The following is a 26,237-nucleotide window of genomic DNA, read 5'->3' on the forward strand; positions in this document are numbered from 1 at the left end:
CTGGTACATTCTTATTTATAAGCCCATTTTAGGAAAGTTGCCATTTTGTCTCTCCTCTCTTCTAGCTCGAAATGAAAACACATGCAAGCTTAGATCTCAATCTTGTTTTTGACTAAGAGTCCCGAATGTTTTAACCGAGCATGGAAAAAGGTCCTTTCATTACTCAGCTCCCTAGTCTTGAAATTGTGTCCTGGAGTTCAAAGCATAAATAGATGAACAGGTTGTTGAGACATGTACTGTAAATGTTTCTAGTTGTCACCCGATGTCACTAGTTTGCTTTGCCTTATGTAAGGAAGCATGTTGTTTTACTTCACACACACACACACACACACACACACACACACACACACACACACACACACACACACACACACACACACACACACACACACACACACACACACACACACACACACACACACACAGTTTGTTTCCTGTTGTATTTGTGCTGTTGCCAGTGTCTTCTGTCTGTGTTGTCCGTTTGGTCTTACATATTTTATTTTATTTTTTAACCCCCGTCCCTACAGGATAATATTTTCTTAATTGACTTGCCTGCTTAAATAAAGGTTAAATAACATTTTAAAAACTATTATCCAAGGGATTTTGCTCTCTAGTGTGGCATTTCACAAGTGGTTTGTATCCGGGCAGCTCGTCGGCATAATCGTTGCCAAAGTGGTTTCTAGTTGCTAGCAAAAATCCTCAGCGTGACAAACCTACCATGAGTGCAGTGAACAGCATCTACAAATACAGTAACGTTGCCAAGTTACCCGTACACTTGCCCTGATGCTGTTATCTCAATGTTCTTAATTGGTCATTAGAAGAGATCCTTTTTTTAATTGCCTGCACGAAGTCAGAGCGAAGTGGATTATACCGCTAATGCCCAAAATTCAACCGCTGATGAGCTGTTTTAAATGAATGTGACCAACCTGAACCTATTCTACCAAATTAGTTTTCTCTTCTAAGTTAATGTTTTGACATTTTGGTTTTAGTTTGTTGAAGACTGGCCCATTATTGAATACTCTACATTCAGAAGTTCTCTTATGGCCTTCTTTTAACTCTCTTTCTATGCAGTGGTTGTGCTGTATGTTCAGGGTATCGGGACCAAAGAGTGGATGGAGGTGAGTGGAAAATTAAGTTCTATTTTCAGCTTTTTGCATTTTCGTCTTTAGTCACTGTTCTGCTAACTTACAGGTTCTGATTTCTATGATTGGGGGAAAATGTAAGAACCCTCCGGACTGAGACTCATGTTGTTCCATCTTCTTCTTTTCCCACTGGTCATAAACTGGTTGAATCAACGTTGTTTCCACGTCATTTCAACCCCCAAAGAATTGATGTGATGATGTTGAATCAACGTAGAAAACTCTTTGGATTTGCAATAAGTCATCAACATAAAGGCATTTTGTCTTTTTTTCCCACCTAACTTTGAACCTAAATGTGAATCAAAACTAGACTTTGAACTGACGCCTATTCCCAGTAGGTAGCTGAGCCACTGACACTGAAATGATTTCCTGATATTATTCTATTCGGATTGTTCCAAAATCACATAAGTATGCCGAAGGTGGTAGCATTTGTATATCAATGAGCAGTATTAATTAGAAAACATTTGAGAAATTAGTGTCACTTGCCCGAATGCCACAAGTCCAAACATCCTGCACTGTCCAGCACATTTCCATTTCCATTACATTTAAGTCATTTAGCAGACGCTCTTATCCAGAGCGACTTACAAATTGGTGCATTCACCTTATGATATCCAGTGGAACAACCACTTTACAATAGTGCATCTAACTCTTTTAAGGGGGGGGGGGTTAGAAGGATTACTTTATCCTATCCTAGGTATTCCTTAAAGAGGTGGGGTTTCAGGTGTCTCCGGAAGGTGGTGATTGACTCCGCTGACCTGGCGTCGTGAGGGAGTTTGTTCCACCATTGGGGTGCCAGAGCAGCGAACAGTTTTGACTGGGCTGAGCGGGAACTGTACTTCCTCAGAGGTAGGGAGGCGAGCAGGCCAGAGGTGGATGAACGCAGTGCCCTTGTTTGGGTGTAGGGCCTGATCAGAGCCTGAAGGTACGGAGGTGCCGTTCCCCTCACAGCTCCGTAGGCAAGCACCATGGTCTTGTAGCGGATGCGAGCTTCAACTGGAAGCCAGTGGAGAGAGCGGAGGAGCGGGGTGACGTGAGAGAACTTGGGAAAGTTGAACACCAGACGGGCTGCGGCATTCTGGATGAGTTGTAGGGGTTTAATGGCACAGGCAGGGAGCCCAGCCAACAGCGAGTTGCAGTAATCCAGACGGGAGATGACAAGTGCCTGGATTAGGACCTGCGCCGCTTCCTGCGTGAGGCAGGGTCGTACTCTGCGAATGTTGTAGAGCATGAACCTACAGGAACGGGTCACCGCCTTGATGTTAGTTGAGAACGACAGGGTGTTGTCCAGGATCACGCCAAGGTTCTTAGCACTCTGGGAGGAGGACACAATGGAGTTGTCAACCGTGATGGCGAGATCATGGAACGGGCAGTCCTTCCCCGGGAGGAAGAGCAGCTCCGTCTTGCCGAGGTTCAGCTTGAGGTGGTGATCCGTCATCCACACTGATATGTCTGCCAGACATGCAGAGATGCGATTCACCACCTGGTTATCAGAGGGGGGAAAGGAGAAGATTAATTGTGTGTCGTCTGCATAGCAATGATAGGAGAGACCATGTGAGGATATGACAGAGCCAAGTGACTTGGTGTATAGCGAGAATAGGAGAGGGCCTAGAACAGAGCCCTGGGGGACACCAGTGGTGAGAGCACGTGGTGCGGAGACAGATTCTCGCCACGCCACCTGGTAGGAGCGACCTGTCAGGTAGGACGCAATCCAAGCGTGGGCCGCGCCGGAGATGCCCAGCTCGGAGAGGGTGGAGAGGAGGATCTGATGGTTCACAGTATCAAAGGCAGCCGATAGGTCTAGAAGGATGAGAGCAGAGGAGAGAGAGTTAGCTTTAGCAGTGCGGAGCGCCTCCGTGACACAGAGAAGAGCAGTCTCAGTTGAATGACTAGTCTTGAAACCTGACTGATTTGGATCAAGAAGGTCATTCTGAGAGAGATAGCAGGAGAGCTGGCCAAGGACGGCACGTTCAAGAGTTTTGGAGAGAAAAGAAAGAAGGGATACTGGTCTGTAGTTGTTGACATCGGAGGGATCGAGTGTAGGTTTTTTCAGAAGGGGTGCAACTCTCGCTCTCTTGAAGACGGAAGGGACGTAGCCAGCGGTCAAGGATGAGTTGATGAGCGAGGTGAGGTAAGGGAGAAGGTCTCCGGAAATGGTCTGGAGAAGAGAGGAGGGGATAGGGTCAAGCGGGCAGGTTGTTGGGCGGCCGGCCGTCACAAGACGCGAGATTTCATCTGGAGAGAGAGGGGAGAAAGAGGTCAAAGCACAGGGTAGGGCAGTGTGAGCAGAACCAGCGGTGTCGTTTGACTTAGCAAACGAGGATCGGATGTCGTCGACCTTCTTTTCAAAATGGTTGACGAAGTCATCAGCAGAGAGGGAGGAGGGGGGAGGGGGGGGAGGAGGATTCAGGAGGGAGGAGAAGGTGGCAAAGAGCTTCCTAGGGTTAGAGGCAGATGCTTGGAATTTAGAGTGGTAGAAATTGGCTTTAGCAGCAGAGACAGAAGAGGAGAATGTAGAGAGGAGGGAGTGAAAGGATGCCAGGTCCGCAGGGAGGCGAGTTTTCCTCCATTTCCGCTCGGCTGCCCGGAGCCCTGTTCTGTGAGCTATTTCCCTAACTAACTAGTGGGATAAGGCACCACTAGCCATGATCAGTAATTGGCATGGATTTTACCATCCTTCCTATTAGTGTAGAATGGCCTGGGGTAAGAAGCAGACAGGATAAGATAGGTTCAGGTAGTGAACAAGCCACATTTTCCCAAATGTCTAGAGCTCTAGAGGGGCTCATTAAATATTCACATCTACAACACCTCTCTCTCTCTCTCTCTCTCTCTCTCTCTCTCTCTCTCTCTCTCTCTCTCTCTCTCTCTCTCTCTCTCTCTCTCTCTCTCTCTCTCTCTCTCTCTCTCTCTCTCTCTCTCTCTCTCTCTCTCTCTCTCTCTCTCTCTCTCTCTCTCTCTCTCTCTCTCTCTCTCTCTCTCTCTCTCTCTCTCTCTCTCTCTCTCTCTCTCTCTCTCTCTCTCTCTCTCTCTCTCTCTCTCTCTCTCTCTCTCTCTCTCTCTCTCTCTCTCTCTCTCTCTCTCTCTCTCTCTCTCTCTCTCTCTCTCTCTCTCTCTCTCTCTCCTCTCTCTCTCTCTCTCTCTCTCTCTCTCTCTCTCTCTCTCTCAAGTAAGGGCTTTGTCTGCGTGGATTCCCTTACAGCAAGACGTCTTCCACCTGCGTATTCAATGCGGCAGGGTTAATCAATGAGAGGGCATAATTATTGTAACGCAATCAGCAGAGTAAACTTTCCATAACCAACTGCAGACATATTTGCACCATTCATTTAGTGAAGACTCACAAGCCAAAGCACCTTGCCTGATTCCCCTTCTCTCTATTTCTGATCACTACCACATACACTGAGACACCAACACTAAGGGTTGAAAACGATACGCACTTAATCTTAGTTTACACTAACACTTAAAAGGGTGTTGAGTAAATCTATTTGTTTCCTCTGTACTCTAGTGTTGACATACCATAACTAAGACCTCTTAGTTTCAGTCACTTCACAATAATTGAAAGCGTTTCCCCTTAACAACACAATTTATATTCTAACATTCCCAGCAGGGCTCCACTACCCGTTAACCAATCGTACCTCAAAGAACTCCGCCCAAAATAGTACAGGTGGAAGTGTATCATGGGACGTTCCTTGGTCGATCGATACCAGGTAGGCTGGTAGGGTTCCAATAAACTAACCTCCCAGGCCTAATAATGGCTTGGGAGGGACAGAGTTGATAGCTGGAATTATGTGCACTGGGCACTAAGGACATGAGCTGGGTATTGAGGCAGTGCAGGGTGTCTGATAGCCAGGCAGATAACATATGCAGTTATTGCTAGTGAAGTAAACTTTCATATGTTTAGATTTATAGTGACATTGTGTCATTGATTATCAAATGGGTTATACTGTGTGGTGGCTTATTTCTGTATTTACCAAATGAGGAGAAACAAACTTCACACACCAGTCAGAGTTATACTTAAACTACATTTTTAATAATAAGAGCTTTGCAATAGCATTTTGACTTTCAATGATGCGCCATGTCTAATGAGCCATTGAAAGTGACAACAGAAAATTACAAATATCTTTTATAGCCAAGATACACCCCTCTCAACCTACATGACGAACCACAGATCTTAGGAACAGTTTACAAAGAAAGACTTTTACTTGAGAGAGAGGAGAATCCCATAGCCAGATAGCATTCGCTATAAATTATCGTTCAGTTTGGTCCCTAAGACGAGGTTCTAATCTCGTTCCTGGTACTTCATAGCACAGAACCATTACCTCATCCAATGGCATAACAAATGTTAACTCCAGATACTCCCATCTCAAGTAAACCCCCTCTTGACCCCACTCCTGGACAAGCTCACTGAGGGGAGTGAGCCTCTAGGTCATACACTATCCCAGGATATGTACAACATCAGAGAGGACATATAATGGTTCCAGACACTGCCATAATCCTCCCCCAATGCAAAAGGAGGGAGTGACTTGCGCACAGACATTGTGGAGACAAGTAATTGGTTGCCCATTAATCATGCCATCCCTTCACATGGTTTAACAGATACATTCACATATGAAGACAATGTTCCATCCTGTCCTCTTCCCTTTCTAATATTCTGCATAGCACCAGAGACATGTAAAAGACAAGCCTGACCTCTCCCCTCTCTGGGCCCCAAGTGACTGAGTCCCAGCTGAGGGAAGAAATGCAACTGCCAACACTAGAGTCCATTAGAAATACATTCGAATAAAAAGTATATCACATAAGAATATTATGCAGATATGACATCTTAATTACTTATGTTACCCAACTAATTCTGATTCATCCACCACTACTGATATCTATCACGGAGATTATGTTTTGATTGAGGTTCTGTTATTTAAAAAAATAAAAAATAGGGGTTAGATCATCTTTAATATTGCAGATAGATTGTGGGTTCTATCAATGCAATTGTCTGCATAATTTCCAATACCTGATGTGTATTATTTTCCCCTAACCCTACCACCCCTCCCCTTATTTAATTTAAATTACAGGTTGTAATGAAACAAAATAGGTCAAATGCCAAGAGGGTGAACACTTTTGCAAGGCACTGTACATATTAGCAGTACCAAAACAAGTGATCTAGTAATGATTCTGCAGAGCTGGGATGGTGGTATCCCACATATACATAACATTCTATTGGTTGCAAGAATTTTGTATAATCATTTAAATTGAAAAACTAAAAGTTTTGAATCCGGCGATGTTTTGTGTATCAGGTCATAAACCCTGTGCCATTGAATTGGCACATCAAAAATCTCTTCCCAACTATTTTGCCACATGTATGGCACAGCTGTATATGTTTTGGTCCTTAAATGAAACAGGTAAACTTCTTTATTTATCACGATATTCTTTAACCAATTTTGGATAAAGAAAAGTTCATCACCTTCTCCCACTTGCCTCCTACATTTTTACGGTAATGCTGCAATCAGTTGGTTGTATTTTGCATAGAGCAGACATTTCCATATATTGTTTTTAGCTGCATGTGTGACATAACTCCACCAGTACTTTTTATGAGATCATTTACAAAGATTATACAGTACAAAAGATATATACACTACCGTTCAAAAGTTTGGGGTCACTTAGAAATATACTTGTTTTTGAAAGAAAAGCAAATTTTTTGTCCATTTAAAATAACATCAAATTGACTCGCCAGTCTATTCTTGTTCTTGTTCTGAGAAATAAAGGCTATTCCATGTGAGAAATTGCCAAGAAACTGAAGATCTTGTACAACGCTGTGTACTACTCCTTTCACAGAACAGCGCAAACTGGCCCTAACCAGAGTAGACAGAGGAGTGGGAGGCCCCGGTGCACAACTGAGCTAAAGGACAAGTACATTAGAGTGTCTAGTTTGAGAAACAGACGCCTCACAAGTCCTCAACTGGCAGCTTCATTAAATAGTACCCGCAAAACACCAGTCTCAATGTCAACAGTGAAGAGGCGACTCCGGGATGCTGGCCTTCTAGGCAGAGTTCTTCTGTTCTTTTGCCCATCTACACTGTATTTCTGATAATTTTATGTTATTTTAATGGACATAAAATTTGCTTTTCTTTCAAAACATGGACATTCCTAAGTGACCCCAAACTTTTGAACGGTAGTGTATATCCAAAAATAATTGTTTTGTGTCAATTAGTATATTTGAGTTTAACCATGAATATTTGTTGTAATATTTGTTCTGTCTTTTCTGGTGGATTAAACAGAAATTCGAGGTTCTGTTACATGTAGCATCACTCTGTCACCTCTATATTTTCTTTCCCTGCTGCTGTTTTAGTTTGGCAGAACAGAAGTGATTGACAACACGCTGAATCCAAACTTTGTGCGGAAGTTTTTCCTGGACTTCTTCTTTGAAGAGAAGCAGAACCTCCGCTTTGATGTGTAAGTGACCAACCTCTCGGTCTCCATGCCAACTGGGAAATACCTACTTCTAGACACTTGGAGCCGGTTGCACCAGTTGGGTGTAAACAAATTGGTCTTAAATGCTAGGTCGGGCATAGCTACAGCCGACTTTGGGATCAGAATTTACACCTGTTGCAGCAACCAAAAGTAAGACTCGTCGTAGCTAAGTCTGGCTTAAGCAATGCGGGTTCATGAGATGTGATGCTTCATAATGATGGTATTGGTAGCGCCCATTACTAGGTTGTTACCATCCTTGTGGCAGTTCTAAACTTTACGAGGCAGGTCCCATCACTTCGCAAAGCCCACCACTACGCATGCATGTTTTCTCAACCACAACTGGGTGGATCAATCAATAAACATACTGTGGGAATGAATATCAAAAAATATTGGAATAATGTAGGCTAATGCTATTATAGGCATTTATCATTATGTTGCTTACTGAAACTACCAAAGTTATCCAAACGTTTGGTTTTTGTTTCATTGAATCTCCGTCTGTATATTTGGTTCCTTGACATCTGGCTGGGCAAATAAGTGGAGGTGGCAGCTCATCTATTAATTTGCTAATATCTGATCAGACACAAGTGTATTATTTTGCGATTGACTTGAAAAAATGAGGTTGTGAAATACAGTTGAAGTTGGAAGTTTACATACACTTAGGTTGGAGTCATTTAAAATTGTTTTTCAACCACTCCACAAATTTCTTGATAACAAACTATAGTTTTGGCAAGTCAGTTAGGACATCTACTTTGTGCATGACACAAGTAATTTTTCCAACAATTGTTTACAGACAGATTATTTCACTTATAATTCACTGTATCACAATTCCAGTGGGTCAGAAGTTTACATACACTAAGTTGACTGTGCCTTTAAACTTGGAAAATTCCAGAAAATTATGTCATGGCTTTAGAAGCTTCTGTTAATTGACATCATTTGAGTCAATTGGAGGTGTACCTGTGGATGTATTTCAAGGCCTACCTTCAAACTCAGTGCCTCTTTGCTTGACATCATGGGAAAATCAAAAGAAATCAGCCAAGACCTCAGAAAAAACAAGTCTGGTTCATCCTTGGGAGCAATTTCCAAACACATGACGGTACCACGTTCATCTGTACAAACAATAGCACGCAAGTATAAAGACCATGGGACCACGCTGCCGTCATACCGCTCAAGAAGGAGACGCGTTCTGTCTCCTAGAGATGAACGTACTTTGTTGCGAAAAGTGCAAATCAATCCCAGAACAACAGCAAAGGACCTTGTGAAGATGCTGGAGGAAACGGGTACAAAAGTGTCTATATCCACAGTAAAACGAGTCCTATCTCAACATAACCTGAAAGGTCGCTCAGCAAGGAAGAAGCCGCTGCTCCAAAACCGCCATAAAAAAAGCCAGACTACGGTTTGCAACTGCACATGGGGACAAAGATTGTCATTTTTGGAGAAATGTCCTCTGGTCTTATGAAACAAAAATAGATCTGTTTTGCCATAATGACCATCGTTATGTTTGGAGGAAAAAGGGGGAGGCTTGCAAGCCGAAGAACACCATCCCAACAGGGGTGGCAGCATCATGTTGTGGTGGTGCTTTGCTGCAAATAGATGGAATCATGAGGATGGAAAACAATGTGGAAATATTTAAGCAACATCTCAAGACATCAGTCAGGACGTTAAAACTTGGTTTCAAATGGGTCTTCCAAATGGACAATGACCCCAAGCATGCTTACAAAGTTGTGGCAAAATGGCTTAAGGACAACAAAGTCAAGGCAAAATCCTTGAAGAAAACCTTGTTCAGTCTGCTTTCCATAGCCACTGGGAGACAAATGTACCTTTCAGCAGGAAAATAACCTAAAACTCAAGGTTAAATATACTCTGAAGTTGCTTACCAAGACTACATTGACTGTTCCTTAGTGGCCTAGTTAGTTTTGACTTAAATCTACCTGAAAAATCTATGTCAAGACTGAATTTACAATTCAGGTATGTAAAGCTCTTGATTTGAACATGTATAGACTCAGGGGGTTGAATACTCATCTAATCAAGATGTATTAGTGTTGTATTTTTCTGGTTCGATTCCAGGCTGTATCACAACCCACTGTGATTGGGAGTCCCATAGGGCAGCGCACAATTGGCCCAGTGTCGTTGCCTAGTTAAATAAAGGTTAAATAAAATACCTGTGTAGCCAGTTGATGTGATAATTGTCTTGTTGGTTGACAGAAATACTTTCCCCAAAACCTTGTCAATTAAATGTTAACTGTAAAGTAGGCTTACCTGGCAGAAGTACATAATTAGTTATTTGCAAACTTTTCCATGAATGAGTCGCAGCAGCAGTACAGAACCATCGCTAAACCGGCACATTAGACGGCACATTCATCACTCGCTAGATGCTCAATTAAGGGGGATTACACAAAAAACAAAATTAGTTAGTTTTCTTCCAGACCTATACATTATTTTATTCTGATGTGATTTAAGTATTGACTTGGACTCAGAACATCCAATTTTGTTGTTTCTCAATGAACAATTGTAAGTTGGGGCGTGAAAAAATAACATTCTAAAATGTGGGGGAAAAAATCACAGCTTTTATAAGGTCCCACTTAGAGTTTTTTAATAACCATTATTTTACCAGGTGTATTGACAGAAAACATAGTGCATTACTTTCTCTTTTACACTAAAGACCTGGGGAAGAGAAGAATGTGTTTATTTGAAAAGAAGAAAAACATTTGTAGCTCTCATGCTAGAAAAGGTTGGAGACCCCTGATTTAGAATGCCTGAAGCTTTAACAGTATGTGTGTGTGTGCGCAGAAGTGTTAAACTTCAAATGGGAAAATCTTTCTTTAGGGCCAAATTTGAGCAAATAAAAAAATGTTATTAACCGTTTGACAGTCCTAGTAAAGACCCATCACAATATCATGTTGTGGATAATACTGACAATATAAATAGATTAACATGTGTGACATAGAATGTAAATGGAATTGTGCAGCCAGCCAAAATAATTAAGGTATTTTCTTTTTTGAAAAGAATAACGCCAACATCTGTTATTTACAAGAAACTCCCCTATCACTAGTGCTGTCATGATACCAGAATGTTGACTTCGATACCAGGTTTAGTATATCGAAATACTCGATACCATAATGATTCTCGATACCAAAACGATAACACAGCAAAAAAAGAAGGCATATTAGCCAAAGCCACAGAATGGAATGTCTGTTGTCACGGCCGTTGTAAGGAGGAGACCAAGGCGCAGCGTGGTAAGCGTACATTCTTCTTTATTTAAAGAATGAACACTGAACAAAAGGAACACTGAACAAAAGGAACACTGAACAAAACGAACACTGAACAAAACGAACACTGAACAAAACGAACACTGAACAAAACAAAACGAACCGTGAAGCTAATATGGATAGTGCAGACAGGCAACTAAACATAGATCAAGAACCCCCAAAACCAAAAGGGAAAATGGCAACCTAAATATGATCCCCAATCAGAGACAACGATAAACAGCTGCCTCTGATTGGGAACCAATTCAGGCCACCATAGACATACATATCCCTAGACTTACCAAAACCCCTAGACATACAAAAAACCCTAGACAATACAAAACAAGCATACCCACCCTCGTCACACCCTGACCTAACCAAAATAATAAAGAAAACAGAGATAACTAAGGTCAGGGCGTGACATCCGGACAGATAAACGCAGGTACTGCTCTGTTTTACATAAACATTTTTCAGACAGCCATGTATGCATTAATTAATTAATTATACAATTATACAATCAATTTGACATTGTTTTTACCTATCTAACTACATCTATTTGAATGGTAAATCTCTATTGATAAACTGGATACATCAAGATATAGCCTAGGCCTATCCACAATACAGTTGAATGCATATGCAATAGGAGTGTGTTCGTGCATTGAGTTATTGAGCTTGTTTTGGCTTATTTCATGGGGCTACAGATGACAAAAATCTATTTCCCTTACATTTGCGACTTTTTTATTGTACTGATCAACAACATTTGGATAGAAGAAGCTTCTTTTATAAAAAATGTGTGATGTCTCTTTCACCAGTAATGACTTTATTCACCATCATTTTTGGGAGAGGGGGAAGACTATAAGTACACAGTTGACACTTAAACAGACTAGCAAAAACCTAAAACGGACCCTTACCTTAACTCTAACCTTAACCTTAACCAAACCCTTAAACCTGACCCTAACCCTTACCCTAACCGTAACCTAATTTTGATCAATTCTGAAATGATATATTGGTTTATGTATCAGGCGTGTCATTATAGCCTTTTCCTTGGGAGAGATGTGAGAGAGACTGAATAAGTGAATGAATAAAGGTTTTGGTGGCAATCAGCTTTGAATCAACATATTTTGCTTTATAGTTTGCATTATGGTTATCATAAACAAAGTACTAGGGTAGTGAATTAATGTTAGCTTTAGCTGTCAAGCTAGCTAGCAAGGAAAGTTAGCCTACAAAGCTGGAAGCTGCCAGTATCATGTTCTATTGTAAAGTGTTCTAGCCTGTATGGACATTGTTTTGCAGACAGTAATGAACAGTTTCAACATTTCTACATGCCCTGTCCCATTATTCAAGTGTATTAATTCAAGTGTGTTCTGTGCAGCATGAGTGGGGCGCTATCATGATGCATCACAGACTCCCAGTGCAGGCTAGCAATGAGTAAGTGGAGCAGGCATGATGCGTGCTATATTAAGGGGTCGTCTGCACTGATAGACAGGCTTGATCCGTGAGACACATTTGACAGAAGTACTGAAAGTAACAACAATTCTAGTACCGAACCGTTTTTCATGTTCAAGTATTGAATAAGTACAGACGTTTCGGTATACCGTGCAACACTACCTATAACCAATAGAAAGTGAAAGGTTTGGGCGAGCTTGGGATGGGTTGGCATTTTCCTTCACCTACTCTTCAAGATCCAGAGGGGTATCATCAATTCTCAATGATAAAAAAAATTACAGAAATTACTACAGGCCCAAATGGACGTTGTATAATGGTAAAAGGAAACCTGGCGCAAGAAAAAGTAACTTTACTGAATTGCTATTGCCCAAATGAAGACAACCCAAAGTTCATTAACGACCTTACACTGAGTATACAAAACATTAAGAAAACCTGCTCTTTCCATGACATAGACTGACCAAGTGAATCCAGGTGAAAGCTATGATCCCTTATTGATGTCACTTGTTAAATCCACTTCAATCCATGTAGATGAAGGGGAGGAGACAGGATAAAGAAGGATTTTTAAGCCTTGAGACAATTGAGACATGGATTGTGTATGTGTGCCATTCAGAGGGTGAATGGGCAAGACAAAACATGTAAGTGCCTTTGAACGGGGTATAGTAGGTGCCAGGCGCACCGGTTTGTGTCAAGAACTGCAACGCTACTGAGCTTTTCACGCTCAACAGTTTCCCGTGTGTATCAAGAATGGTCCACCACCCAAAGGACATCCAGCCAACTTGACACAACTGTGGGAAGCATAGGAGTCAACAATTGCTAGCATCCTCGTGGAACGCTTTCGGGCGGGTGCAACTCTATATTAGGAAGGTGTTCCTAATGTTTGGTATACTCGGTGTATATTAAAACTATCTCAATGTAACATCAATATTATATGGGGTGGTGACTTTAACTGTGTGCTGGATGCAACACTAGAGAAGCCATCAGCTGAACTATATCATCTTCCTAATATGTCTAAGGTATTCAACCACAACATCAAAGAGATGGGTCTATGTGAACTGTTGAGCTATAAACATCCAACTGAATCAAAATACTATTACTCTCATGTCCACAACTTATATTCAAGAATTGACTTTATTGTAAAAATTTCCTTTAACTGACTGTGTCTCTGAATGTAAATACTACCTTCCTAGAATAATTACAGACCATAGCCCATTGTCCTAAATGTTTAAAGGTCAAGCCTCCTCTGTCAGTAACAAAGACATGGCGAATGAACACAATGATACTTGGAGATAAAGAGTTTACCTCATATCTCAACACACAGATAGACATGTTTTTGGAAATAAATGTAGATAATGAAGTATGCCCAGCTGTTGTCTGGGAAGCACTTGAAACTTATATGAGAGGTTGTATCATGTCTTACTCTTCTCATAAGGAAAAGAAGACCAATAAAGAATTATAAATACTAGAACAGAGAATACACAACTTAGAAAGAAAACACAGCTTAGATAGAAACAGTTGAAAACTTTGAAGCTTGAATATAGCACAATAAACTCCCGTTCTGCAGAGATTGCTGCTCTGAAATCCAAACAACACTATATTGAGCAAGTTGAAAGTGTGGGGAAATGTGGGTTATCCAGGGCCAATTTCTTTAAGTTCTTACAACTAGGGAAATTGTATTCAATCGCTTCAACATAATCTGGATTAACCTAAAGCATCTAGCATTGAAACAATACCGAAAGAAGCTGCTATGCCAAAGAAGTTGATTGCCAAGTTATATCAAGGGTTACTAAATCTCTACCTGATAGCTCAGAACCTATAAGGAAAAAATGGGAAACAGATCTGAAGGAAGAAATTGATGAGAACTATTGGTCACATATATAGTATGTGAGAGTGTTCATATCTGCTCCTACAACTTCAGACATAAATTATTGCAATTTAAGATAATCCATAGGATTTACTACACTCCTGCCAGGATGCATGTAATGCACCCAGACATGTCATATACTCTGTTGGAGATACAAAAAAACTAAAAGGAACCCTATTATATATGCTGTGGTCCTGTGACAAACTGATGCCATTTTGGGATAATGTCTGTGCCATTTACAGTATATCACAAAAGTGAGTACACCCCTCACATTTTTGTAAATATTTGAGTATATCTTTTCATGTGACAACACTGAAGAAATGACACTTTGCTACAATGTAAAGTAGTGAGTGTACAGCTTGTATAACAGTGTAAATTTGCTGTCCCTTCAAAATAACTCAACACACAGCCATTAATGTCCAAACCGCTGGCAACAAAAGTGAGTACACCCCTAAGTGAAAATGTCCAAATTGGGCCCAATTAGCCATTTTCCCTCCCCGGTGTCATGTGACTCATTAGTGTTACAAGGTCTCAGGTGTGAATGGGGAGCAGGTGTGTTAAATATGGTGTTATCGCTCTCACACTCCCTCATACTGACTGGTCACTGGAAGTTCAACATGGCACCTCATGGCAAAGAAATCTCTGAGGATCTGAAAAAAAGAATTGTTGCTCTACATAAAGATGGCCTGGGCTATAAGAAGATTGCCAAGACCCTGAAACTGAGCTGCAGCACGGTGGCCAAGACCATACAGCGGTTTAACTGGACAGGTTCCACTCAGAACAGGCTTCGCCATGGTCGACCAAAGAAGTTGAGTGCACGTGCTCAGCGTCATATCCAGTGGTTGTCTTTGGGAAATAGACGTATGAGTGCTGCCAGCATTGCTGCAGAGGTTGAAGGGGTGGGGGGTTAGCCTGTCAGTGCTCAGACCATACGCCGTACACTGCATCAAATTGGTCTGCATGGCTGTCGTCCCAGAAGGAAGCCTCTTCTAAAGATGATGCACAAGAAAGCCTGCAAACAGTTTGCTGAAGACAAGCAGACTAAGGACATGGATTACTGGAACCATGTCCTGTGGTCTGATGAGAACAAGATAAACTTATTTGGTTCAGATGGTGTCAAGCGTGTGTGGTGGCAACCAGGTGAGGAGTACAAAGACAAGTGTGTCTTGCCTACAGTCAAGCATGGTGGTGGGAGTGTCATGGTCTGGGGCTGCATGAGTGCTGCCGGCACTGGGGAGCTACAGTTCATTGAGGGAACCATGAATGCCAACATGTACTGTGACATACTGAAGCAGAGCATGATCCCCTCCCTTCGGAGACTGGGCCGCAGGGCAGTATTCCAACATGATAACGACCCCAAACACACCTCCAAGACGACCACTGCCTTGCTAAAGAAGCTGAGGGTAAAGGTGATGGACTGGCCAAGCATGTCTCCAGACCTAAACCCTATTGAGTATCTGTGGGGCATCCTCAAATGGAAGGTGGAGGAGTGCAAGGTCTCTAACATCCACCAGCTCCGTGATGTCGTCATGGAGGAGTGGAAGAGGACTCCAGTGGCAACCTGTGAAGCTCTGGTGAACTCCATGCCCAAGATGGTTAAGGCAGTGCTGGAAAATGATGGTGGCCACACAAAATATTGACACTTTGGGCCCAATTTGGACATTTTCACTTAGGGGTGTACTCACTTTTGTTGCCAGCGGTTTAGACATTAATGGCTGTGTGTTGAGTTATTTTGAGGGGACAGCAGATTTACACTGTTATACAAGCTGTACACTCACTACTTTACATTGTAGCAAAGTGTCATTTCTTCAGAGTTGTCACATGAAAAGATATACTCAAATATTTAGAAAAATGTGAGGGGTGTACTCACTTTTGTGATATACTGTATATCATTGTGTTGGAATTTATATCCATCCATCTCCACAATCATGTTTGTTGTAAAATGTCAATATTGTTAACCAATATCAAAAGAAAGTTTTGTAACCTGGATCTTATTGCTGCAAAAAAATGTATAGCTATCGATTGGAAAGCATCACACTCACCTTCAATAATGAACTCAAGGGCTATGTAGACGATGTACACTGTTTACTATGTACACTGAACATAAATAAGAATGCAACATGACACAATCTCAAAGATTTGACTGAGTTATAGTTCATTAGGAACTCATTCAATTGAAATAAATAAATGAGGCTCGAATCTATGGATTTCCCATGACTGGGAATGCAGATACAGTGGCAAGAAAAAGTATGTGAACCCTTTGGAATTACCTGGATTTCTGCATAAATTGGTCATCAAATTTGATCTGATCTTCATCTAAGTCACAACAATAGGCAAACATAGTGTGCTTAAACTAATAACACACAAAATATTGTATTTTTCTTGTCTATATTGAATACATAATTTAAACATTCACAGTGTAGGTTGGAAAAAGTATGTGAAGCCCTAGGCCAACTTTTCCAAAAGCTAATTGGAGTCAGGAGTCAGCTAACCTGGAGTCCAATCAATGAGACAAGATTGGAGATGTTGGTTAGAGCTGCCTTGCCCTATAAAAATCACTCACAAAATTTGAGTTTGCTATTCACAAGAAGCATTGCCTGATGTGAACCATGCCTCGAACAAAAGAGATCTCAGAAAACCTAAGATTAAGAAATGTTGACCTGCATAAAGCTGGAAAGGGTTACAAAAGTATCTCAAAAAGCCTTGATGTTCATCAGTCCTTGGTAAGACAAATTGTCTATAAATGGAGAAAGTTCAGCACTGTTGCTACTCTCCCTAGGAGTGGCCGTCCTGGAAAGAAGACTGCAAGAGCACAGCGCAGAATGCTCAATGAGGTTAAGAAGAATCCAAGAGTGTCAACTAAAGACTTACAGAAATCTCTGGAACATGCTAACATCTCTGTTGACGAGTCTACGATACGTAAAACCTTAAACAAGAATGGTGTTCATGGGAGGACACCACGGAAGAAGCCATTGCTGTCCAAAAAAAACCTTGCTGCACGTCTGAAGTTTGCAAAAGTGCACCTGGATGTTCCACAGCGCTACTGGCATTATATTCTGTGGACAGATGAAACTACAGTTTTGTTAGGAAGGAACACACAACACTGTATGTGGAGAGAAAAAGGCACATACAGTGGAGGGAGCATCATGGTTTGGGGCTGCTTTGCTGCCTCAGGGCCTAGACAGCTTGCTATCATCAACGGACATTTTGCAGGAGAATGTTAAGCTATTTGTCCGCCAACTGAAGGTCAACAGAAGTTGGGTGATGCAACAGGACAATGACCCAAAACACAGAAGTAAATCAACAACAGAATGGCTTCAACAAAAGAAAATACGCCTTCTAGTCAGAGTCCTCACCGTAGCCCGATTGAGATGCTGTGGCATGACCTCAAGAGAGCAGTTCACACCAGACATCCCAAGAATAATGCTGAACTGAAACATTTTTGTGAAGAGGAATGGTCCAAAATTCCTCCTGACCATTGTGCAGGTTTGATCCGCAACTACAGAAAACGTTTGGTTGAGGTTATTGCTGCCAAAGGGTTCACATACTTCTTTCACCCTTCACTGTGAAGGTTTCCACGATGTGTTCAATAAAGACATGAAAGCGTATAATTGTTTGTGTGTTATTAGTTTAAGCAGACTGTGTTTGTCTATTGTTGTGACCTAGATGAAGATCAGATCAAATTTTATGACCAATTCATGCAGAAATCCAGGTATTTACAAAGAGTTCACATACTTTTTCTTGCCACTATATGCATTTTCTTCGTCACAGATACTGTACCTTAAAAAAAAAGCAGGGCCGTGGATCAGAAAACCAGTCAGTATCTGGTGTGACTACCATTTGCCTCATGCAGCGCGACACATCTCCTTCGCATAGAGTTGATCAGGTTGTTGATTGTGGCCTGTGGAATGTTGTCCCACTATTCTTCAATTGCAAAGAAAAAGCCATATCTCCGACTGGCCAATATAAAGAAAAGATTAAGATTGGGCAAAATCACACAGACACTGGAAAGAGATGGCTTTTTCTTTGCAACTCTGCCTAGAAGGCCAGCATCCCGGAGTCGCCTCATCAAGGTTAACGTTGAGACTGGTGTTTTGCGGGTACTATTTAATGAAGCTGCCAGTTGAGGACTTGTGAGGCATCTGTTTCTCAAACTAGACACTCTAATGTACTTGTCCTTTAGCTCAGTTGTGCACCGGGGCCTCCCACTCCTCTTTCTATTCTGGTTCGAGCCAGTTTGTGCTGTTCTGTGAAGGGAGTAGTACACAGCGTTGTACGAGATCTTCAGTTTCTTGGCAATTTCTTGCATGGAATAGCCTTAATTTCTCAGAACAAGAATAGACTGACTAGTTTCAGAAGAAAGTCCTTTGTTTCTGGCCATTTTGAGTCTGTAATCAAACCCACAGATGCTGATGCACCAGATACTCACCTAGTCTAAAGAAGGCCAGTTTTATTGCTTCTTTATTCAGGACAACAGTTTTCAGCTGTGATAACTTCTTGAGAATACAGGGGGTGCTATTTTCCCATTAGCATAATTTGCTCTACAGATTAAACTGCCTCTTATTCAATTATTGCTCTTACTATATGCATATAAATAATACCATTGGAAAGAAAACAATCTCTAGTTTCTAAAACCGTTTCAATTTTGTCTCTGAGTGATACAGAAGTCATTTGACAGCACTTTCCATGACCAAGAAGAAAAAAGCAAGATGTGTATGCCAGCTTCAACGCTCTGCCTATATATGGTCGTGCCCCCTATGACCCGAAACACACCTCATTGGCCTTCCTCTGGGTGTCAAGAGGACGTCAGAGGAAAAATATCTTGTTTATCTGGGACTGACGTGAAATGAGAGCTAATTCTTTGGCGTGACCGACAACTTCCGGTTCTCTAAATCGTGCGACTTGTAGCTGCGATTGTCTTCTGTTGTGCGGCCATTATGGATGAAAACTATCTCCGTCTCGAAGTTTGTTTGATACATGTGACCAGATCATCGTAATGTATGTTTTTTCAATATAGTTTAATCAGATTATTTGAATTTTTTCGGGAGTTTTGTGGTGTTCCGTTGTCTGATTTTATTTACGTTTGAGAGATCCGTGCCACTCGACCAGTACCTGTGCTAAATGGAGTGGGAAAGGAACAATTCTGAACGGAACCAACGACTCATCTTGACAAAGGACACTTTGATCAACATTCTGATGAAAGATCAGCCATAGTAAGACCCAATTTACGATGTTATATCATATCTGTTGTGCATGTGAACTGGCCGTGGGCGCCTAGCCGAATCTGCCTGGTATAGCTATGCTAATTTAGCGCTACATTTTGTTTTCGTTATAAAACATTTAATAAATCTGAAATATTGTTTGGATTCACCAGATGTTGGGCTTTCAATATCTGTACGCTGTGTATTTTTCAGATGAGATGAGTAATTCGTTATATGACGTTGGTCTCTGTAATTGTTCTGGCTGGGTCAGCACTATTTCAGATTGCAGCTGCAATGTAGAACTGTGATTTATACCTGAAAAATGCAAATTTTTCCCCAAAAAAACTATGCTATACCATAAATATGTTATCAGACTGTCATCTTATGAAGTTGTTTCTTGGTTAGTGGCTATATATATTTTTATTTAGTCGAATTAGTGATAGCTACTGACGCAGGAAAAAACTATTGGGAGTAAAAAAAATCATGTCCTTTGCTAACGTGGTTAGCTAATAGATTTACATATTGTGTCTTCCCTGTAAAACATTTTACATCGAAATACTCGATACCATAATGATTCTCGATACCAAAACGATAACACAGCAAAAAAAGAAGGCATATTAGCCAAAGCCACAGAATGGAATTTCTGTTGTCACGGCCGTTGTAAGGAGGAGACCAAGGCGCAGCGTGGTAAGCGTACATTCTTCTTTATTTAAAGAATGAACACTGAACAAAAGGAACACTGAACAAAAGGAACACTGAACAAAACGAACACTGAACAAAACGAACACTGAACAAAACGAACACTGAACAAAACAAAACGAACCGTGAAGCTAATATGGATAGTGCAGACAGGCAACTAAACATAGATCAAGAACCCCCAAAACCAAAAGGGAAAATGGCAACCTAAATATGATCCCCAATCAGAGACAACGATAAACAGCTGCCTCTGATTGGGAACCAATTCAGGCCACCATAGACATACATATCCCTAGACTTACCAAAACCCCTAGACATACAAAAAACCCTAGACAATACAAAACAAGCATACCCACCCTCGTCACACCCTGACCTAACCAAAATAATAAAGAAAACAGAGATAACTAAGGTCAGGGCGTGACATCCGGACAGATAAACGCAGGTACTGCTCTGTTTTACATAAACATTTTTCAGACAGCCATGTATGCATTAATTAATTAATTATACAATTATACAATCAATTTGACATTGTTTTTACCTATCTAACTACATCTATTTGAATGGTAAATCTCTATTGATAAACTGGATACATCAAGATATAGCCTAGGCCTATCCACAATACAGTTGAATGCATATGCAATAGGAGTGTGTTCGTGCATTGAGTTATTGAGCTTGTTTTGGCTTATTTCATGGGGCTACAGATGACAAAAATCTATTTCCCTTACATTTGCGACTTTTTTATTGTACTGATCAACAACATTTGGATAGAAGAAGCTTCTTTTATAAAAAATGTGTGATGTCTCTTTCACCAGTAATGACTTTATTCACCATCATTTTTGGGAGAGGGGGAAGACTATAAGTACACAGTTGACACTTAAACAGACTAGCAAAAACCTAAAACGGACCCTTACCTTAACTCTAACCTTAACCTTAACCAAACCCTTAAACCTGACCCTAACCCTTACCCTAACCGTAACCTAATTTTGATCAATTCTGAAATGATATATTGGTTTATGTATCAGGCGTGTCATTATAGCCTTTTCCTTGGGAGAGATGTGAGAGAGACTGAATAAGTGAATGAATAAAGGTTTTGGTGGCAATCAGCTTTGAATCAACATATTTTGCTTTATAGTTTGCATTATGGTTATCATAAACAAAGTACTAGGGTAGTGAATTAATGTTAGCTTTAGCTGTCAAGCTAGCTAGCAAGGAAAGTTAGCCTACAAAGCTGGAAGCTGCCAGTATCATGTTCTATTGTAAAGTGTTCTAGCCTGTATGGACATTGTTTTGCAGACAGTAATGAACAGTTTCAACATTTCTACATGCCCTGTCCCATTATTCAAGTGTATTAATTCAAGTGTGTTCTGTGCAGCATGAGTGGGGCGCTATCATGATGCATCACAGACTCCCAGTGCAGGCTAGCAATGAGTAAGTGGAGCAGGCATGATGCGTGCTATATTAAGGGGTCGTCTGCACTGATAGACAGGCTTGATCCGTGAGACACATTTGACAGAAGTACTGAAAGTAACAACAATTCTAGTACCGAACCGTTTTTCATGTTCAAGTATTGAATAAGTACAGACGTTTCGGTATACCGTGCAACACTACCTATAACCAATAGAAAGTGAAAGGTTTGGGCGAGCTTGGGATGGGTTGGCATTTTCCTTCACCTACTCTTCAAGATCCAGAGGGGTATCATCAATTCTCAATGATAAAAAAAATTACAGAAATTACTACAGGCCCAAATGGACGTTGTATAATGGTAAAAGGAAACCTGGCGCAAGAAAAAGTAACTTTACTGAATTGCTATTGCCCAAATGAAGACAACCCAAAGTTCATTAACGACCTTACACTGAGTATACAAAACATTAAGAAAACCTGCTCTTTCCATGACATAGACTGACCAAGTGAATCCAGGTGAAAGCTATGATCCCTTATTGATGTCACTTGTTAAATCCACTTCAATCCATGTAGATGAAGGGGAGGAGACAGGATAAAGAAGGATTTTTAAGCCTTGAGACAATTGAGACATGGATTGTGTATGTGTGCCATTCAGAGGGTGAATGGGCAAGACAAAACATGTAAGTGCCTTTGAACGGGGTATAGTAGGTGCCAGGCGCACCGGTTTGTGTCAAGAACTGCAACGCTACTGAGCTTTTCACGCTCAACAGTTTCCCGTGTGTATCAAGAATGGTCCACCACCCAAAGGACATCCAGCCAACTTGACACAACTGTGGGAAGCATAGGAGTCAACAATTGCTAGCATCCTCGTGGAACGCTTTCGGGCGGGTGCAACTCTATATTAGGAAGGTGTTCCTAATGTTTGGTATACTCGGTGTATATTAAAACTATCTCAATGTAACATCAATATTATATGGGGTGGTGACTTTAACTGTGTGCTGGATGCAACACTAGAGAAGCCATCAGCTGAACTATATCATCTTCCTAATATGTCTAAGGTATTCAACCACAACATCAAAGAGATGGGTCTATGTGAACTGTTGAGCTATAAACATCCAACTGAATCAAAATACTATTACTCTCATGTCCACAACTTATATTCAAGAATTGACTTTATTGTAAAAATTTCCTTTAACTGACTGTGTCTCTGAATGTAAATACTACCTTCCTAGAATAATTACAGACCATAGCCCATTGTCCTAAATGTTTAAAGGTCAAGCCTCCTCTGTCAGTAACAAAGACATGGCGAATGAACACAATGATACTTGGAGATAAAGAGTTTACCTCATATCTCAACACACAGATAGACATGTTTTTGGAAATAAATGTAGATAATGAAGTATGCCCAGCTGTTGTCTGGGAAGCACTTGAAACTTATATGAGAGGTTGTATCGTGTCTTACTCTTCTCATAAGGAAAAGAAGACCAATAAAGAATTATAAATACTAGAACAGAGAATACACAACTTAGAAAGAAAACACAGCTTAGATAGAAACAGTTGAAAACTTTGAAGCTTGAATATAGCACAATAAACTCCCGTTCTGCAGAGATTGCTGCTCTGAAATCCAAACAACACTATATTGAGCAAGTTGAAAGTGTGGGGAAATGTGGGTTATCCAGGGCCAATTTCTTTAAGTTCTTACAACTAGGGAAATTGTATTCAATCGCTTCAACATAATCTGGATTAACCTAAAGCATCTAGCATTGAAACAATACCGAAAGAAGCTGCTATGCCAAAGAAGTTGATTGCCAAGTTATATCAAGGGTTACTAAATCTCTACCTGATAGCTCAGAACCTATAAGGAAAAAATGGGAAACAGATCTGAAGGAAGAAATTGATGAGAACTATTGGTCACATATATAGTATGTGAGAGTGTTCATATCTGCTCCTACAACTTCAGACATAAATTATTGCAATTTAAGATAATCCATAGGATTTACTACACTCCTGCCAGGATGCATGTAATGCACCCAGACATGTCATATACTCTGTTGGAGATACAAAAAAACTAAAAGGAACCCTATTATATATGCTGTGGTCCTGTGACAAACTGATGCCATTTTGGGATAATGTCTGTGCCATTTACAGTATATCACAAAAGTGAGTACACCCCTCACATTTTTGTAAATATTTGAGTATATCTTTTCATGTGACAACACTGAAGAAATGACACTTTGCTACAATGTAAAGTAGTGAGTGTACAGCTTGTATAACAGTGTAAATTTGCTGTCCCTTCAAAATAACTCAACACACAGCCATTAATGTCCAAACCGCTGGCAACAAAAGTGAGTACACCCCTAAGTGAAAATGTCCAAATTGGGCCCAATTAGCCATTTTCCCTCCCCGGTGTCATGTGACTCATTAGTGTTACAAGGTCTCAGGTGTGAATGGGGAGCAGGTGTGTTAAATATGGTGTTATCGCTCTCACACTCCCTCATACTGACTGGTCACTAGAAGTTCAACATGGCACCTCATGGCAAAGAAATCTCTGAGGATCTGAAAAAAAGAATTGTTGCTCTACATAAAGATGGCCTGGGCTATAAGAAGATTGCCAAGACCCTGAAACTGAGCTGCAGCACGGTGGCCAAGACCATATAGCGGTTTAACTGGACAGGTTCCACTCAGAACAGGCTTCGCCATGGTCGACCAAAGAAGTTGAGTGCACGTGCTCAGCGTCATATCCAGTGGTTGTCTTTGGGAAATAGACGTATGAGTGCTGCCAGCATTGCTGCAGAGGTTGAAGGGGTGGGGGGTTAGCCTGTCAGTGCTCAGACCATACGCCGTACACTGCATCAAATTGGTCTGCATGGCTGTCGTCCCAGAAGGAAGCCTCTTCTAAAGATGATGCACAAGAAAGCCTGCAAACAGTTTGCTGAAGACAAGCAGACTAAGGACATGGATTACTGGAACCATGTCCTGTGGTCTGATGAGAACAAGATAAACTTATTTGGTTCAGATGGTGTCAAGCGTGTGTGGTGGCAACCAGGTGAGGAGTACAAAGACAAGTGTGTCTTGCCTACAGTCAAGCATGGTGGTGGGAGTGTCATGGTCTGGGGCTGCATGAGTGCTGCCGGCACTGGGGAGCTACAGTTCATTGAGGGAACCATGAATGCCAACATGTACTGTGACATACTGAAGCAGAGCATGATCCCCTCCCTTCGGAGACTGGGCCGCAGGGCAGTATTCCAACATGATAACGACCCCAAACACACCTCCAAGACGACCACTGCCTTGCTAAAGAAGCTGAGGGTAAAGGTGATGGACTGGCCAAGCATGTCTCCAGACCTAAACCCTATTGAGTATCTGTGGGGCATCCTCAAATGGAAGGTGGAGGAGTGCAAGGTCTCTAACATCCACCAGCTCCGTGATGTCGTCATGGAGGAGTGGAAGAGGACTCCAGTGGCAACCTGTGAAGCTCTGGTGAACTCCATGCCCAAGATGGTTAAGGCAGTGCTGGAAAATGATGGTGGCCACACAAAATATTGACACTTTGGGCCCAATTTGGACATTTTCACTTAGGGGTGTACTCACTTTTGTTGCCAGCGGTTTAGACATTAATGGCTGTGTGTTGAGTTATTTTGAGGGGACAGCAGATTTACACTGTTATACAAGCTGTACACTCACTACTTTACATTGTAGCAAAGTGTCATTTCTTCAGAGTTGTCACATGAAAAGATATACTCAAATATTTAGAAAAATGTGAGGGGTGTACTCACTTTTGTGATATACTGTATATCATTGTGTTGGAATTTATATCCATCCATCTCCACAATCATGTTTGTTGTAAAATGTCAATATTGTTAACCAATATCAAAAGAAAGTTTTGTAACCTGGATCTTATTGCTGCAAAAAAATGTATAGCTATCGATTGGAAAGCATCACACTCACCTTCAATAATGAACTCAAGGGCTATGTAGACGATGTACACTGTTTACTATGTACACTGAACATAAATAAGAATGCAACATGACACAATCTCAAAGATTTGACTGAGTTATAGTTCATTAGGAACTCATTCAATTGAAATAAATAAATGAGGCTCGAATCTATGGATTTCCCATGACTGGGAATGCAGATACAGTGGCAAGAAAAAGTATGTGAACCCTTTGGAATTACCTGGATTTCTGCATAAATTGGTCATCAAATTTGATCTGATCTTCATCTAAGTCACAACAATAGGCAAACATAGTGTGCTTAAACTAATAACACACAAAATATTGTATTTTTCTTGTCTATATTGAATACATAATTTAAACATTCACAGTGTAGGTTGGAAAAAGTATGTGAAGCCCTAGGCCAACTTTTCCAAAAGCTAATTGGAGTCAGGAGTCAGCTAACCTGGAGTCCAATCAATGAGACAAGATTGGAGATGTTGGTTAGAGCTGCCTTGCCCTATAAAAATCACTCACAAAATTTGAGTTTGCTATTCACAAGAAGCATTGCCTGATGTGAACCATGCCTCGAACAAAAGAGATCTCAGAAAACCTAAGATTAAGAAATGTTGACCTGCATAAAGCTGGAAAGGGTTACAAAAGTATCTCAAAAAGCCTTGATGTTCATCAGTCCTTGGTAAGACAAATTGTCTATAAATGGAGAAAGTTCAGCACTGTTGCTACTCTCCCTAGGAGTGGCCGTCCTGGAAAGAAGACTGCAAGAGCACAGCGCAGAATGCTCAATGAGGTTAAGAAGAATCCAAGAGTGTCAACTAAAGACTTACAGAAATCTCTGGAACATG

At 41.1% G+C, this 26,237-nt stretch overlaps 1 protein-coding gene across 1 annotated transcript in view; it reads left to right on the forward strand.

The window, feature by feature from the left end:
- The window catches only part of LOC139542130 (copine-9-like), a 104,963-nt gene that overhangs the window by 28,174 nt on the left and 50,552 nt on the right, over positions 1-26,237 (forward strand). The window contains exons 3-4 of the mRNA XM_071347199.1: positions 1,072-1,118; positions 7,474-7,577. Of these exons, the coding sequence (XP_071203300.1) occupies positions 1,072-1,118; positions 7,474-7,577 (151 nt within the window). The remainder of the gene's footprint in view (positions 1-1,071; positions 1,119-7,473; positions 7,578-26,237) is intronic.

This window comes from Salvelinus alpinus, chromosome 17 (genome assembly GCF_045679555.1).
Source record: "Salvelinus alpinus chromosome 17, SLU_Salpinus.1, whole genome shotgun sequence".
In the NCBI taxonomy this organism is placed as follows: domain Eukaryota; kingdom Metazoa; phylum Chordata; class Actinopteri; order Salmoniformes; family Salmonidae; genus Salvelinus; species Salvelinus alpinus.